Source organism: Fukomys damarensis, unplaced genomic scaffold (assembly GCF_012274545.1).
Source record: "Fukomys damarensis isolate Sample0158 unplaced genomic scaffold, DMR_v1.0_HiC HiC_scaffold_73717, whole genome shotgun sequence".
NCBI lineage: Eukaryota > Metazoa > Chordata > Mammalia > Rodentia > Bathyergidae > Fukomys > Fukomys damarensis.
The window spans coordinates 46,091-63,326 of NW_022974629.1; the positions used below are offsets into that span (position 1 = coordinate 46,091).

Here is a 17,236-nt window from a genome sequence, read left to right on the forward strand (position 1 = left end):
CTCTTCCTTCTTTTTTCACTTCCGGTTGCCATGGATTGCACAGCATGCCTCTGTCAAACCCTCCTGCCATGGTAAAGAATCTTTTCAATAAATGGTGCCGGAAAGCCTGGGTGTAAGATTTCAAAATGAAAGAATGTAGGCATGGACTGTGCATCCTTCACTGGGTCCCAGGACTGAAGTAAAGCGCAAGCATCTACATCCGCATCCCTAGACGATGGTACAGACGACAGTGCAGATGGCCTGGATGCATCCATGAATTTATTTCTATTAGAACATATTCTTAGCACGCAATGTTTACATTCCGCATGAGGAGCTTGTGCGTGTACACCTTAATTGCTTTTTGGACCCCTTTCCCTCCCTCCCTGATCCTCCCTGCATCCCTTGATCCTCTTTCCCTTTGAAAAAAGTCTATCTCCCTACCTCCCGTTGTCTATCCTTAATTTTGTTCTTTATGTATGCTTGGGGTTTCTCCTACAAGAGAAACCAGGCAATGTCTAAGCTTCTGTGTTTGGTTTATTTCACTTAATATTAGATCCACTTTCCTACAAATGACTCAAGTTTATCCTTCTTTGAGGCAGGGTAGGGCTCCGTTCTGTATAAATACCCCATTTTCTTTTGCCTTGCATCTGTTAATGGGCACACAGGCTGCTTCCAAGATTTAACTATTATGAATGGTGCTGTTATAAAGATGGGTGTGCATGGATCACTGTAATATGATGTGCTGATTTTTAATAGAGTACAAAAATCAAAATCATTAAGGAAAACATTGATTTTCTGCAAGTATTCCAATGAATTCTACTCTCTGAAATACAATATATAATCTTTAAAAGGTTTCCATTGATTAAACAGTTCTTCTCCTGTCCTTCCTCCTCCTTTTCCCCTTTCATTTCCCTTTCTCTTCTCTTTCCCTCCCTCCCCTTCCCCTTTCTGTCTCCTTCTCCTATCTCTTCACCCTCCCTTCTGTGGAAATATCCAGTTCTGGATTTTAAATATAAAAGTGCATTCAAAGCTTATAAAGTGATGACTAAAATACAAATGTTATATTGGAAGACGAAAAGAAGTTAGCGCTGTGACCACAGATGACTTCATCCAAATTTGGGTACCATTCAGAGTGAAACCTGGACCACTGGAATTGACCGTGGGAATGCAGTAATATTGAAAATTAGTAATTTTAAAAATAAGATGCTGCAGGAATATTTCTAATTTAAAAAGACCTCAGCTGTTTTTATTGCCTCAGTTTTGGCTTACATGCCAAAGTAAGTTATCTATAAAGTAGAAGCAAAAATAACAAAAAACAGCAGGTATTTTTCAAAGATCAGTTTACTTATGTTGATGTTACAGACATAGCCAAGCTTTTGGTTTTACCTTGATTACCAGAGTTACAACCTTTACACAGAGGTAAGTTGTTTGCTCTTTTAAATTGTTTTTAAAGGTGTGTCTATCAATATATTAATGATTAGGAAAAAAATATATTCAAAGTCACAGAGGAAGAAATTTTCTCTAATTGCTTTGCTTTTTGTTCATAACAACACATTTCGAATTCTCCAAGGTCTGAGTCCCCAAGGACAAATAGGTAAATGTAGTTTTCCTCTCTGACTCTCCCATGAGGAGTCTGCATCCCCTCACAGTTTCTTTTAGTTGCCACATCATTAGTTGGGCATCATCACTGAAGTCTCTTTGGCAAGAGTTACTCATGATTTTTAAAGTAATGAGAAAACTTAGGAATACATTTCAATCTGGAAGAAAGTTGTGCACATCTTTTTTAACAAGGACAGGGAGGTAATCAACTTTAAAATGTGCATTGGAAAAAAATGTAGCTGTTGGTAAGCTGTTTCATTGGTCAGCATCATTTTTATGTGATGAATATTGAAACAAGGAAAAAAAGTTCGGAGGAATTTTGGAGCTGAAGGACAATAATACCTACTTAGTTTACCCTGCAGTGCATGCACAGGGTGCTGAACTTTGCTTTGACTCTTTCTGGGCTCATTTCATTGAGTTTGAAACTATGTCTTTAAATTTTATGTTAGGTATACTATGGGTAATTAATTGAGGTATGTTTTGTCCTGGTGAAATTAAAAGAATTCGGGAAAAATAAAAGTTAAAGCATACAAACACACACACACACACACACACACACACACATACACATACATACATATACACACACACACACAATAAAAACATGCCAGGTATGTTATACATATTGTGCTTAACGAGGTGAAAGGAAAATATAGTTATAGTTTGATTAAACAAGTACCTTTTGTTAGGTGAGCTATGTCAGAACTTGTAATTAAAGCAGAACATGTATAACACACTAGAAAAGAGGCTATTTCTCTGGATTACAAGAATTAATCATTCTTAACAGAGTAAAGTTTTTAAACTATTGAAATCAATTGAAAATTAAACTTACTGACAAAACAATGTGTCAGCGTGCTTTCTAGAACTATTATAGAACAGCACATGCCATAGTTTGAGTGAGCTGCATTTTCAACATAAAGCACTCTCACAAAATTTAGGTCATTGTAGGGAAGGCTGTATCAGGGCTTCTGCGAACGGTGCTGAAATCAACATGGGAGTGGAGACAGTTTTGTCAACACATTGATTCTATTTCCTTTGGATAAACTCAACAGACGGATTACAAGATCATAAGGTAGTAGAGTTTTGTAGGGGATTTGTTTTTGGTTCTTTGTTTTGCCTGGTATCAGGGATCAAACTAAGGTCCTTGTGCTTGTGAGGCAGGCGGCCACACCACTGAGCTACATCCCTGGCCCTAGGGTTTTTTTATTGTTTTCGAGGACATCACTGCTGCTTTATATCAGGGCTGTCCTCTGTACTTCTTTGCATTCTCATTCTCATTCACATTGAGGAAACTTTCCTTTTTCTCCATTTCTCATCAGCATTTGTTGTGCTTTTATCATAACCATTCTGAGGTAATAGCTCATGATTTTGATTTGCATTTCTCTAACAGTAAGTGATGGTTGACAACTTTTTGTAGATTTGTACATCTTTTTTTGAGTGAGGTCCACTGAGTTTACTGCTCAGTTTTCAAACAGATTATCACATTTCTTTGTATTTACTATTTTGGTTGCTTATCCGTGGTTGGTAACAGGTCCTCTTCAGAATTATACTCTGCAGATATTTTAACTTCACATTCTTCACTCTCCTGTGCAATTTCCTTGTCATGCACATGAGTTTTGGTTTGATGTTATTCTTGCTCTTCGTCCTTGTGCTTTTGTGATCTTGTTCCAAGCACCCTTTCATATTCCAATATCCTGAAGCAACTGCTTTGTTTCCTTCTCCTAGTTTCAGGTCTCATATTGAAGTCACTAATCCATTTTGACTTAATTTTTAACATAATAGGGAAGGATCTAGTCTCATAAGTCAGCATGTGGATTTCTCATTCTAGCCAATTACTGAGAAGATTTCTCCTTCCCCCTGTGTGTTGAAAATCAATTGTTTTATGGTGTTTGGGTTTGCTTTTATTCTATTTTATCAGAGTAAACCTCTTTTTTGGGATCAAACTGGGGACCTTGTGCTGCGAGGCAGGCAGTGGCACAATTGAACTAAATCCCATGCCCCAGAGTAGACCTTCTGCCAGTCTTTCTAATACAGTGTTCTTTTAACAAGTAAAGTATTGCAGTATATTTTGAAATCAGGTAATATAATGCTTTATTCTCCAGCTTGAGACTGTTTGATGATTATTTTTTCTTCTAGTTCCATAAAATTATTATTTTCTCAGTATTGGGAGGAATATGCCATTGGTACTTTCGTAGGGTAGCCCAACTGGACCAGACTGCTGCCCACTGTCACACAGCACACTGAGCACAGCACCACAACTCGATGAAGTCCACTGGGCAGTGAGCTACTTCCTTGATTTGTTCACAGCCTTGATTTCTTCGTGACACCAAGTCCATTCTTACCTGTGAAAGTTCGCAACTTGAATATTTGCAAGTCTGGGATTTACTGTATTTTTTTTCTAGATTTTTAAAAGTACAGTACCGAAGAATGAAGTTATATGCCCAGATTGAAAACTCCAAAGACTGATCATCCATAAGTTCAAACTGATCATCATCAACTCCACTGAGTTATGCACAGCGGCACAAGACCGTCTGCAAAAGAACCTTGCCCATTCTAACTCGACTTATTTCGGTTTTTCTGCTTCCATTCCTTTTTATTTTATAAAAAATTAAAATATCATGCTGCTTGATTTAGCAAACCAGAGCTCTGTCACCTCATTCGTCCTGGTGGGGTTCTCAGATTACCCCCAGCTACAGGCACCCCTCTTCCTGGTGTTCCTCGCCATCTACACCGTCACTCTGCTGGGGAACTCGGGCATACTTGTTGTCATTAGGATCAATCCCAAACTTCACACACCCATGTACTTTTTTCTCAGCCATCTTTCCTTTTTAGATATTTGCTATTCCACTGTATTTACACCCAAACTCCTAGAGATCTTAATTGTGGAAGAAAGAACGATCTCCTTCAGAGGATGCATGACACAGTTTTTCTTCATTTGCATGTTTGTGATCACAGAGATGTTCATGTTGGCAGTGATGGCCTATGACTGGTTCGTGGTTGTCTGTAACCCTCTGCTCTGCACAGTGGCGATGTCTCCTAAGCTCTGTGCTCTCCTGGTGGCAGGAACTTACACGTGGGGTGCACTGTGCCCCGTGATACTGACATATTCTCTTTTGCAACTAACTTACTGCCCCTCTAAAGTCATCAATCACTTAGTGATACTGACATATTCCCTTTTGCAACTAACTTACTGCCCCTCTAAAGTCATCAATCACTTTGGCTGTGAGTACTCTGCCCTCATTTCCGTGTCCTGCTCGGACCCCTCCTTCAGCCAGATGGCTTGTTTAATAATTTCTATACTGAGTGAGGCCTGCAGCCTCCTGATCACCCTCGCCTCCTACGTGGTCATCGTGGTGACTATCGTCAGGGTGCCCTCCAAGGGTGGACTCAAAAAGGCCTTCTCCACCTGCACCTCCCACCTGATGGCCATCAGCACCTTCCACGGCATCATCCTCCTGCTGTACTGTGTGCCCAGCTCCGAGAGCTCCTGGCTGCTGGTCAAAGTATTCACCGCCCTGTATACAGTCCTGATCCCCATGCTGAACCCCCTCATCTACAGCCTCAGGAACAAGGATGTAAAAGAGACTGTCAGGAAGATAATCATATCCAAGTTGCATCCTCACTCAATTCAATTCAAGTAATTAGTCTTTTATATATCCTACCTCCATCCACTTTTATGTTGGTAATAAAACTTTAGCTTTAAAAGAATATGTAATTATGTTTTGCCTCAACCAAATATTAACTACTCAATGGTGTTCAGTATTTAGAACATTTATTTTTTTGTTTTAATACAAATATACTCTGATACACTTTTAAAAATTTTTATTTAAATATGTCTTCACAGAAAATTATGAAAATCATAATGAAGAAGAGATCTATATTTAGGACTTGCTTCCTATGCCTTAACTTCAAGTTGTCCTTAATAAAAATACTATAAACAGAGACAATAACTGGCTTTGCCCCATCTGTACAAATGTCCCCATGATCCACTCTTTTTAGTCACCAAGTTCTATAACACACATTCCTTAGTCTCCCCTTTAAATTTCATGTCAAATACAGTGAGGGTTTGGGTTTTTTATTATAAAAATAATGTAGTTTAGCAAACAGATGCTGAAAATATCAGCTCTTCTCCATACGAATTGCTCATTTTTGAGTAACTATGTAGGAAACCACAGTTCAAAGAAAGGTGTTGAAATAATGTCTTTGCAACAGCAAAATGAGAATAATGCAGCTTTTCTAGAGATCGCCCCATAGGAGAGCATCCTTTGGAAACAAGCTCACCAGTCATCTTGGGCCCCCTGGCCACCACATTCCACCAAGGGGCTACCTTGTTGACTTGATTTTCTAGGATGCCCAATGACCCAGCCTTCTCTATTTCTATTTTGAAAGACTTTCACTGTTGATCTAATGTCTAGGAGTTGTGTGAAAGCTTTTATTACTGAGTGGCACTATTCATTTCTCCTCCAGAGGATACCTCCCCCGTCCTTCCTTGTGCACTCGTTCTCTGGGGCAGATCCACTTGTGTTCGGAGTGACGGCTTCTGACAGGGATGGTTTGCAAAACTCCATTCTGGGCAATTGCAGGATCCAGAAACCTAAGTCTTGGTTAGTAGCTGCACCCTATTCTTTGGGGAATTTATGTACTTTGGGTTCCTAAATATCCATATGCTTTTTAATTACCTTATCGATTCATGGCTCCAGGGTAATAAATTTATGTGAACATAGTTCCATTTTTACTCTTTCCTGCTCTGTAACCTGCATTAGCCACAAAAGCACTTTGTCTCCTCCTTTTCATGAAATAGGAGCTCCAATGATCATTACTGCTTCCTGAGACTGGACAGCTTTCTAGTGGAGGGAATTCTCAGAGCCCCACCTAGACCTCTCCAAATACCATGGCTATTTTCTTGGTACCATCATTTCACTCTGTCATGTTCTTACTTGTAAAATTGAGTGGCTTATGGTTAGGGTTCTTCTTGATTTTTAATTAATCTTAAGTAATAGATTAATCTTAATCTACCACATGTAACTTCAGTGTTATTATTTATTCTTATAGTACAGATACATTTGTTCCACATCAAATCAGCACACAAGTCCTTGTTAACATTCAGTTAATATTCCAGTATCTGTAAACCCTACTGTTTACTAAAATAACATTTAAATGACAAGAATTGCCAAGGATGAAATTTAGGCCCATTCACACTAAATCTGTGCTTTAGATGTAATACAGTGTATCCACCTTAATTTATGCTAACGTGTAACTACTCGGGCCAACATTCAGTTAGTATAGATTTTTATATGATGATCTGAAGAATTAGAGTTTAATAAAAATGTTTACTACATTATATAAATTTATTAAAAGGAAAGATGTTCATCATTGAACACTGCATAAAAATATTTACACTTAATTACATGGGCTCTTTGGCATTGAAAATTTTACAGTAGAAAAATGAAATATATTTTCTTTATAAAGTATAGATTCTCATGTATGTAAATTATATTTGACACTGTTCATTTTGCTTCTTCCATACATCCTAGAACAAGAACATATGTTTATAACTGTATGTTTATCACAGTAGTTTGGCCATTTTTATCAATGAGTGGTGCATCAATTTGTATTACTTTTTGAAAATGTGACTGAAGTAATTTTATATTCATTTTCACTTCTCAGAAAAATGTAGAGATTTCAGTTATTTTTCAGCCAGTTTCTTCTGTGATTGTACCATATAACAAGACTTTATAAATTGCTCATATTTCTTATTCTGGCATCAGCTATTCAATGACAAAAAAGAAGCAATTAGGACTGGAGAATGACTAACTTGACCTCAACTGAAATACCAGACCCAGTGTTTTTGTGGTATCAAACAGAAAAACTAACAAGCAAGGATGTATTCACTTTCTGCTAGACATGCCATACAAAAAGTACCTCACACCCTCAAAGTCAAGCATTAATTAGCTGCTTGATCTTAGTCTACAATTTTTTTGAGATAAAGTCCTCCCTATGCTGTTGTGGCTAACCTTGGACTCACTACGAAGCCCAGGCTGGACTTGAACTCATGATTATTTTCCTGCCTCAGCCTCCCAAGTGCTGGGATTACAGGCCTCTGGCAGTGTGCCTGGCTTCTGGTCTACCATTTTTTTTAACTGTTCCAAGTCTAGCTTCCCTGGAATACGTTAAAATTATCTTTGCATGTCTCTCTCATTTTCATATATCTACATGTATTTCTCAGCATTTCATTGTCAACAACCATCATGGGGGTATTTTTGTGGTTCAAGCACTGACATCACTGTCTTTTTTCCCAAATTTGGGGCCTCCAGGGATAGATGTTGGAATTACAGTAGGTGAATGTAAGACCCTAGTGCTATCACCCGTAGGAATATATTGAGGAAAATGCGAAATATCTACAGAAAAATCTTTGCATCAAACAAAACCAAATTCTCCAAAGCCCCATTGAAAGAATATTCAAGAATTAGTATCAAGATTTTAAGTTGAGATTCAAGAATATGTTCAATACAATGTTAAATATATTCCTATAAAGATACATAGGCAAATTTATAAACAAAGGGAAAAGAAAAAGGAAAGCACATCTACTACATTTATTGTGAGGTTGTAGACAGATATGGCTGGTTTGTTTCATTTTAATGATTTTCTGAAGTGCAAGGTCAATGTAGATGCAAGTTGTTTTTTTTTTTAATTTTAAGATGTGAATATCAATGTAGTACTGCTGTTGATGAGATTACATTCTAAGCAACAGAAGAGGAAGATTCCTCTAATTACATTTTAATAGCTCATAACAACTAGCTCAAGATTCTCCAGGGTTTGTGTCCCCAGTACTGAGCAGTTAAATGGAAAACAACCTGATGATAGAATATAATTTCAGGGTCTCTACCTTGAGGTAACACTATGCTTCCTCCAGGATATTTTGACACTTAGAATATTATTATTTTTTGGTTATTTATTTGATGTTATTTTGCAAGAGTCACCCAGTGGAAACATTTATAAGTACATCTTAATTTTGAAGGATGTTGTGCCTGTGGTTTATTAATAATGGCAAAGAAATCATCGAGTACATAATATAGATCAGGAAAACCTGGACTTTGGTGAGTTTCTCCAAAGTTGTGCATCTTTTCATCCACTATGAGATTTATTGAAGTCCAAGATGGTAACGTCTATTTAATTCATCTAATGGTGCAAATCCAAGGCACTATATTCTCCTTTGTTTCTTTATCATTTTACCAAGTTTAAAACTATGTCTTTGTATGCTTTGTAAGATAAATTAGGAGTTCTGTATGTTTGTTTTTTGGGGGTAACTGGGATCAAATTAGGGTCCTTGAGCTTTCGAGTTAGGCTATGGAACCACTGAGCTAAATCCCCGACCCTAGGAGTTCTAAATATAAGCCTTGTATTAATGAAATTCATGAGTTTATGAAATACAAAGTCCAGCACATATGGAAACGTGCATACAAAAATAACAAAGTCTTTCAGAACTTTTTTAAACTTCTGGATAAATGGGGTTCAAGGAAAATAGATCAGGACAAAAATAGTGAATTGGATTAACCGGATTTCTTGGATGAGACCTGTAGGGTGCTCACCGTTGGAATAGGATACACTACAAAACTCCAGAGGAGGAAAGCCATTTGAGTGGATATATGGAAACAAATGATTTTTTTTATAGAATAAAACTGTTAAAAATCAGTTATAAATGATGTTATATTTATTTTATAAAAAATGTTATATTTCGTGACAAAATAATGTGTGTACACTTCCTGGGGACCTTATAAAAGTCCAAGGGGAATAGTTCTACCTCAATGCATTTTGTCCTCAAGTGATGTTTTAACTTATCGTCTTTTTCAAGTGTAAGAGATCCATGGATTGGACTTTCATGAACTATTACGAATCTTTCCATGCAAAGGAAAGGTGATAAAAGTGGGTGTGAATAGGGAAGGACGCCTTAAATGCTTCTTAGCTTTCCACTTTTTTCTGACGGTCTTTACTGGAATCACAAATGGAGATTATTACATGATAAGCAGAAAGGTACAAGATGTTTGGAAAGAAAAGGAATATGAACTATGTAACACTGGACAGAGAAATCAATGGAAATTTGAATTCAGAATGGAATGGTAATTCTAAAACTAAAAGTACTCCTGACCTATAAATTCTTAAGACATCCTTTTTCTTTTTGCTTTTCTAATTCTTTGGACATGAGTATGACAGATTTGTACAATCCAAAGACTCAGTTACTTCCAAAGAATAGCACTTTCACAAAGTTGTTACTGCGCCATTATTTTAGCAATTACTATATCCTCTGTGCATTTTCATGTGCCCATTTTTTTTGTAAACACAAAGCATGCAGACCTTGCAACCAAAACGACTGAGAGATGGGTAAGGAAGAGACATCTGCGGTTCTCCTGAGACTTCTACACTGCTATGACTCTCTGCACTTGCAAAAGTAAAAGCATATTATTAATGCAAAGTGGGTTCTTTCTCAGAACTTAGAGAATATTTCTCAAAGGTTTACAAATTTCTCAAATTATAGTGGTGTGCAGAGAAATAGAATATTCACAGTGATCAGCATGCTTAATAGAAATGGAATTATATGAAAAGATTCTAGGTAAATAGCCCTGATAGAAGGCAAGCAGTATGTCAAGGGGTCTGTGAAAAGTCATGTCAATAGAAATGGGAAATAAGAATCAAGCAGGACATAAAATATAGCAAGTGCAAAATTCTCTGGATTGTCCAAATTCTTTGTGTGCAAAGCTAAGGTTTATGGATGACCAATGATCCATGAGCAAAAAATGGCATCAGAGTTGACTGCAGGAAATTCAAATAATTAGCAAGCTCTAAATATAGCACACTAACCCATCTCCTGTTGTTATTCTACCTGTTCAACAAACGTTAACGCTACACCAAAAACACAGAGAAGACACCACACGTATTTTTAAGCTCTCTGAGAAGTAAATGGAAACACAGAGTAAAGATGTTTACCAAAGAAAAAGTAGAAGAAACTATCCAAGTGATATAATTGAAAGTCTATCTCTTAAAAGAGAAGCAACCTTCTCTCTCCCACCCTGAGACAGTCTCGCTATGCTGCCCACACTGGTCTCCAACTCGTGGGCTCATGATTCATTAAAACTGAGGGCACAAGCCACCATATCACTGTAGCTCTTTCACTGTTGTTAATTTGCATTTGTTTTTACCTAACATGATAGGAACATAGTTATTAGTTCCTAAAAATAAATTAAATTTAATATCAATAAGCACATCCAGCCAGATGTGGTGGTGCACGCCTGTAATCCCAGTACTAAGGAGGCCTTGGCAGAAGGATTGCAGTGAGTTTGAGGCCAGCCTGGGCAACATAGTGAGTTCAAGTCCAGGCTGAAACCCATAGAGAGACCCTGTCCCAAAAACAAAAAAAAAAGTACATTCTAAGACAAATGTTTGTATATAAAACTGACTGTGATGATTAGTGACATGGTTTCTTTCAATTGCAAGATTTAAAGAAGGATTCTCAGATATACCCATAGGACTTCTGGTGTAAGGAATAGAATAAGAATCTCTCTAAGGGAGGATGAACACAATGCCCCTAAAAATAATTACAAGTTCTCTGCTTTTAAATTGCATCTAGTCATGTTTGGATAATGGTTTGGAGAATCTCAGAAAGGTCACTTGATTACTATTTGGCAGAGAATAGTCTATCCATTCTAGGAATTCTGTCTCCAGGACACCTTGTTGAGCCTTTGGTGATACGATAGTTTCATCAGGCTTCCTTGCACTAGTAACAGATTTTGTCAAAACTCTGAACATGCAGGACTATAACCAGATAAACAGCTCCTGTACATAAAGGCAAGTCTTCTGTCCACACCCATGACAAACTAAATAACATTCAAAGAGATCCAGCAAATCCTCTACCTATTAGACAGTACTGGAGGTGGAATAACTGGTTGGGATCAGTAATGGTGGATTTTATTCACAGGAGACTTTCGATTTTAAAAGTCAAGGTCAAAAGTGTCCACAGTTCTCAGATGTGTTCAAGATGGTTCAATCACATTTGTGGGATCTCCAAGAAGATTTCCATCACCAGTACTTTTATTTAGACATTATGATATAAAATCTGAACTATTCATGCTTCTAATGAATTTTAAAAACAAAAAGTTCATATTTTTTCAATATTAGAAATGTTGGCATACTCCTAAAATGCCACACCAAAGTTTGCCTCATAAAGAGAAGGGTTTTGCTTGTCTTGTGTGTGTAGTAATTTTATAGTACTAGAGGATTTGGAATTTATAGTTGCTGGTGTATAATGGTTGCTTATTTCTGTTTTTTCAACATATATTGACAACAGAATATGCAAGAAACATAAATAATATGAAATATTGAAAATATATTCAAAATACATTTTAAGGAAAATGTTTCATATTATATTATTGAATTTATAATATAATAATGGACCATATGATGGTGAAATAATTACAGAAGAGAGCTATCAGTAAAACTTTATCACAGAACTGAAGTATACCTTAAACGATGTTATAGGATTTCTTGATAATGAGGTATGTCTAGAACATGATAAAATTCAAGAGGTCACTATAAAACTATAAATGTATTTCATGTACACTCCATGCCCCTAAAATTGTACTGTTTTGTTTATTTATGTATATGTAAAATATGTAATCTTCTAAAATATCCCACTCCTGTGGTCATATGACTACTCTGACCTGCCTGGATTTTCAATTTGCTACATGTAGTTTATCTTTTCATACAAATACATTTTCATTACCAATCTAAGTAGTGCACAGTAGCACAGAGATACATTTTATGAAATAATATCATTGTAATATTTTTTTTTATTTCCAGGAAAGAAACCCATGGTACTGAAAGACAACTCTGACTTGCTATAAGCAAAGTCAGTCAGTGGTTTAAGAAAAACAGGAGAAGCAGAGCACTGGTGAATGAAAACTGACCACAATTAGCTTTGTTGTTTATGGTGATCCTCACTGTTTCTGCAACTCATTCTCAAGTTTTGGTGTTTTTCTTCCATTTTTTTAACAACCATGGTGCTTGATTTGGCAAACCAGAGCTCGGTGACCTCATTCATCCTGGTGGGGTTCTCAGATTACCCCCAGCTCCAGGAGCCCCTCTTCCTGGTGTTCCTCACCATCTACACTGTCACTCTGCTGGGGAACTCGGGCATACTTGTTGTCATTAGGATCAATCCCAAACTTCACACACCCATGTACTTTTTTCTCAGCCATCTTTCCTTTTTAGATATTTGCTATTCCACTGTATTTACACCCAAACTCCTAGAGACTTTAACTGCGAAAGAAAGAATGATTTCCTTCAGAGGATGCATGACACAGTTTTTCTTTGGTTGTGCGTGTGTGATCACAGAGATGTTCATGCTGGCAGTGATGGCCTATGACCGGTTCGTGGCTGTCTGTAACCCTCTGCTCTACACAGTGGCGATGTCTCCTAAGCTATGTGCTCTCCTGGTGGCAGGAACTTACACGTGGGGTGCACTGTGCCCCGTGATACTGACATATTCTCTTTTGCAACTAACTTACTGCCCCTCTAAAGTCATCAATCACTTCGGCTGTGAGTACTCTGCCATCATTTCCGTGTCCTGCTCGGACCCCTCCTTCAGCCAGATGGCTTGTCTAATAATTTCTATACTGAGTGAGGCCTGCAGCCTCCTGATCACCCTCGCCTCCTATGTGGTCATTGTGGTGACTATCGTCAGGATGCCCTCCAAGGGTGGACTCAAAAAGGCCTTCTCCACCTGCACCTCCCACCTGACGGCCATCAGCATCTTCCACGGCATCATCCTCCTGCTGTACTGTGTGCCCAGCTCCAAGAGCTCCTGGCTGCTGGTCAAAGTATTCACCGCCCTGTATACAGTCCTGATCCCCATGCTGAACCCCCTCATCTACAGCCTCAGGAACAAGGACGTGAAAGCGACTGTCAGGAGGCTAATCAAATCCAAACTGTGTTCTCAATCCACATAATTCAAACAGAGGCTTGCTTATCTGTCTTAATCATATCTCATATTTTCATCTACCTTATTGTTGATACTTTTGCTTTGAGTGGATTTTTTATTATACTATAACCAATTAAATTTTTGAATAATGTTTTCATTGTTTAGAAGGACTCATTTTTCCTCTGGCTTTGATACAGTATAATGCACTCCTAAACATTAAAGTTTGAGTTTCTGAATTAATTAAATTTCAACGTCTCTCCACTGGACACTCTGGACGCAACAATGACGTAATGCGGATGTGGGAACTCACTCCTTGCATTATGGTTGCGCTCTAAGCTGTGCTTCATGAGAGTTCAGGGAACGCAGAAGATAGCTGCCTCTACTGGATTCTTACTGAAACCACATATGTCATAAGCTTACTCAGCAAATTTCAGAAAACACAAATTTTAGTTTATTGTAATTCTGTATTCAAATAAAATGAGTTCTTCAGGCTTTATTATTAAAACTTGGTCTGAATGTGAGAAAACCAGTTTTAAAAATATTAGCTGCTATCTATATGCATTGCTCAGTTTTTTCTTATATTTCAAGAGTAGCTGTTCAAGTGCTGCTAATTAATATTCATGGGTAAAATTCAATTCCCAGGCCATCATACTTATACCAGTTATTTACTGACACAAGACCATAGTCACTTAATTTTACCTTTTGCCCCACATTCTTCTCGTGAATTTATCTACTCATCAGTGTGTGACTTCACACCCTCAGAGTGAAGAAACTTACGTATCTTTTATAGCTTCTCCCAAGCATATCGCTGAGTCGTATTGTTTACATCCACAAGATTGACTATTTCTTCATGTTTCTGTTCAGCGAACCACATAATAAATTTGATCCAGAGGAGTTAATCCAAAATTAACCTACTTCCCCATGTTCCCTAAGATTTTGTAAGTAATCATAGATTATCCATTAAAAATTTTAAATGTAATTTCTCTTTATTTCTCTCCCTGAGCTATAATTAACAGTTCCTATTATAAATTTACACATATATAAAAATAAATCTCCCTGAAAAATGTGAACTTGACTAACTATGGTGTCATTACTTGAACTTTAAAATATATTGTAAAACAATTTCTAAATGAACATTTAACTCCCCGGTAGATCAATAAATGAAAAATTCCTACCCCTCCAAAACTTGTATCACTTTCCTCCATCTCTCAACAATAGCCAAATTAAGATTTACATCCTGTTAATACATTTGTTTATCTAGAGATTTTTCTACCTAAACATGTCCCTCACCAAATGCCATTTATTTCCTATTGAGAAACTAATGGAAGGAAATTCTTTGGGGTTTATTTCACTTATCATACTTTACAGATTATCAATATGACTTTATTGAAGTGGGATATATTTCATACTGTCATTAAAGTTGCTCCTGTTTAATATTTCATCATGTAAGTATTCCAGATTCTCTTTATAGCTTAGTCTCTGAGTATGATTGTTCTGAATTATTAAATTTTGGGCATATTGTACATAAGTACTGTTGTATCACCTGTAGGTTTATTTAGATCTCAATATTTCAAAATTGTTGTATTAATTTACACATCTAATAACAAAGTTTTAAAGTTCTAAAGTTATGATGTACTTCTTCGGCTCAATGTTATCAGATCATTTTCTAATTATAGAATATTCCATTGTAGCTTCAATTTTGGCATTTACAATTATTGATTTAAGTCAGTCTTTAGTATGTTCATAAATTTGTTTCTTTTGTGATAAATTTAGAAATTGCTTTTGAAGTTATTTGCAATTTATAATTACTCTAAATTACTTAAAGATTACAGATATTATATATTGGTCAATATATATAATGAAAATGTTTTCATATTTTGTTTCAGTTTTCACTCAATGTCCTTTGATAAAAAGCAAATTAAATGTAATCTTAATCATGCACATTACTTTTCTAGTGATTTTACAATTGATTGTCCATAGTTATGCATTCCTGAGTTCAGGGAGATATTCTCTGTTAAATTCAAGATTTTACATTTTTTTCTTCATATATTTTTTTAGTAACAGATTTCAATTCATCTTTGTAGAAGGTGCCAGAGTTGAGCCTATGACACAGTCCTTTTGCTTGAAATCACTGTGTCCTTTTCATTGTCTTGCTTCTTGCAGGCAGAGAGAGGATTTTCTTCGAACAATGCACAATGAGTGGAGGTGTGGTGAATCACCTCATGTAGCCCTTTAGAATCGTGGCATTCGGCCCAGTGGTGCAGTTGGTGTCTGGAAGACAGGACCTGACTTTCACTGTTACACTCCTTAACAAGAGCTCTGTGAAGATTCAAGAACTCCGATGTCTAGATGTGCACCTGGAAGAAGAGAGGTTTTGAGTAGTTATTTTGCAGTTGGGGCCATGACAATGCCAACAAGAGGAACAGCTGCAGATCTCATTCCAGTCCCCTCCAGCGGTTTAGACAGGGACTGATTCAGGAGTTGATTTCACTGCATTTCTCACAGAGACTCGTATTACATATTGACACACCAAGGAGACAGTGATTAGAATTAACTGTTAGAAAATGCATATATGTAAGTACAATAGGCCAAGTTTGACAACAAACAATGTTTCCATAAAGGGGAGGATATTCCCTTCTGATATTGCCATAGAGACTCTACAAGAAAAGTGCGTCATTTACTCAAAAATACTATTGTTGCCAAAGATGTAGGTGCATTATGAACTTTAGCAAATGAAACCATTAGAATAAAAGTTAAATCAAAAGGACACCATATGAGATATGTATGCACACAGTATGATCTTAAACCAATTTAAGAAATAACCCAAAAGAACCCTCAGATGTAGGATAGAAGTACTTTTTAAATTTTGAAAATTTTATATTTTTAATAATGATTTCAAAATGTGTTGAAAGATGTTGGTTGATCGTCATATATTGATATTTTTGAAGGAACAGAAGATCGACAAGTTCATATATCCATGGGCTTGATGATTTAAACAAATTATTTTATGAACTAGGAGGAAGACATTTTCTCCCACTTGTCTTGCTTATATTTAGCTCACAGCAAATACCTAGAAGTAATTCTCTAAAGCTGATTCCGCAAATTAAATTAAATTCACAACATAGGCTTAAATGTGTTTCCTGAGTTTGAGTCACTGTTTATATAAGGAGAAAGCATTTATTTTCTTAGCAATTTAAGTAGCATATATTTTCAATGAAATTATCTTTGACTAATTAGAAGTAGAGCAATTTGCATGCAATGTTATATTTTTGAGAAATAATTATAAATATTTTCATTAAATCAGAGAAGCCTTTGGTAAATAAGGATATGAAGGTATATGATTTATAGTGACATTTTCTTTTTCTTTTTTGGTACCAGGGACTGAACTCGGGACCTTGCACTTGAGAGCCAGGCAGTGGCACCACTGAGCTAAATCCCGAGCCCAGTGGTGAGATGTTCATTTAAATGTTTTCTATTCATTTCGGTGTGCAAAACCAAAATACAGCATCTTGCACAGGAATACCTTTGTGAACCGGTTGGCCATGATGCTCAACTCATTTGGCTGAGAATAAGTACACAAAACACTAAACTCTACTTTTACGTTAATATTATAGGTTATTTTTGTTATCTAATAGAATGACAGCTTTAAAATACAGACTATGTTCAAGAAGACTATCTAGTGATAAA

The 17,236-nt window shown here is 36.6% G+C and overlaps 2 protein-coding genes across 2 annotated transcripts; both read left to right on the top strand.

Annotated features, from left to right (window-relative positions):
• The first annotated feature begins 4,196 nt into the window (after positions 1-4,196).
• On the top strand, positions 4,197-5,219 carry LOC104856823 (olfactory receptor 5D13). The gene is made up of 2 exons (XM_010616333.1): positions 4,197-4,681; positions 4,745-5,219. Exons 1-2 carry the CDS (start codon positions 4,197-4,199, stop codon positions 5,217-5,219), a joined length of 960 nt encoding a protein of 319 aa, XP_010614635.1.
• A 7,407-nt stretch (positions 5,220-12,626) lies between these two features.
• LOC104856759 (olfactory receptor 5D13) lies at positions 12,627-13,577 on the top strand. The gene has a single exon (XM_010616251.1). It carries the CDS (start codon positions 12,627-12,629, stop codon positions 13,575-13,577), a length of 951 nt encoding a protein of 316 aa, XP_010614553.1.
• Positions 13,578-17,236: the final 3,659 nt, after the last annotated feature.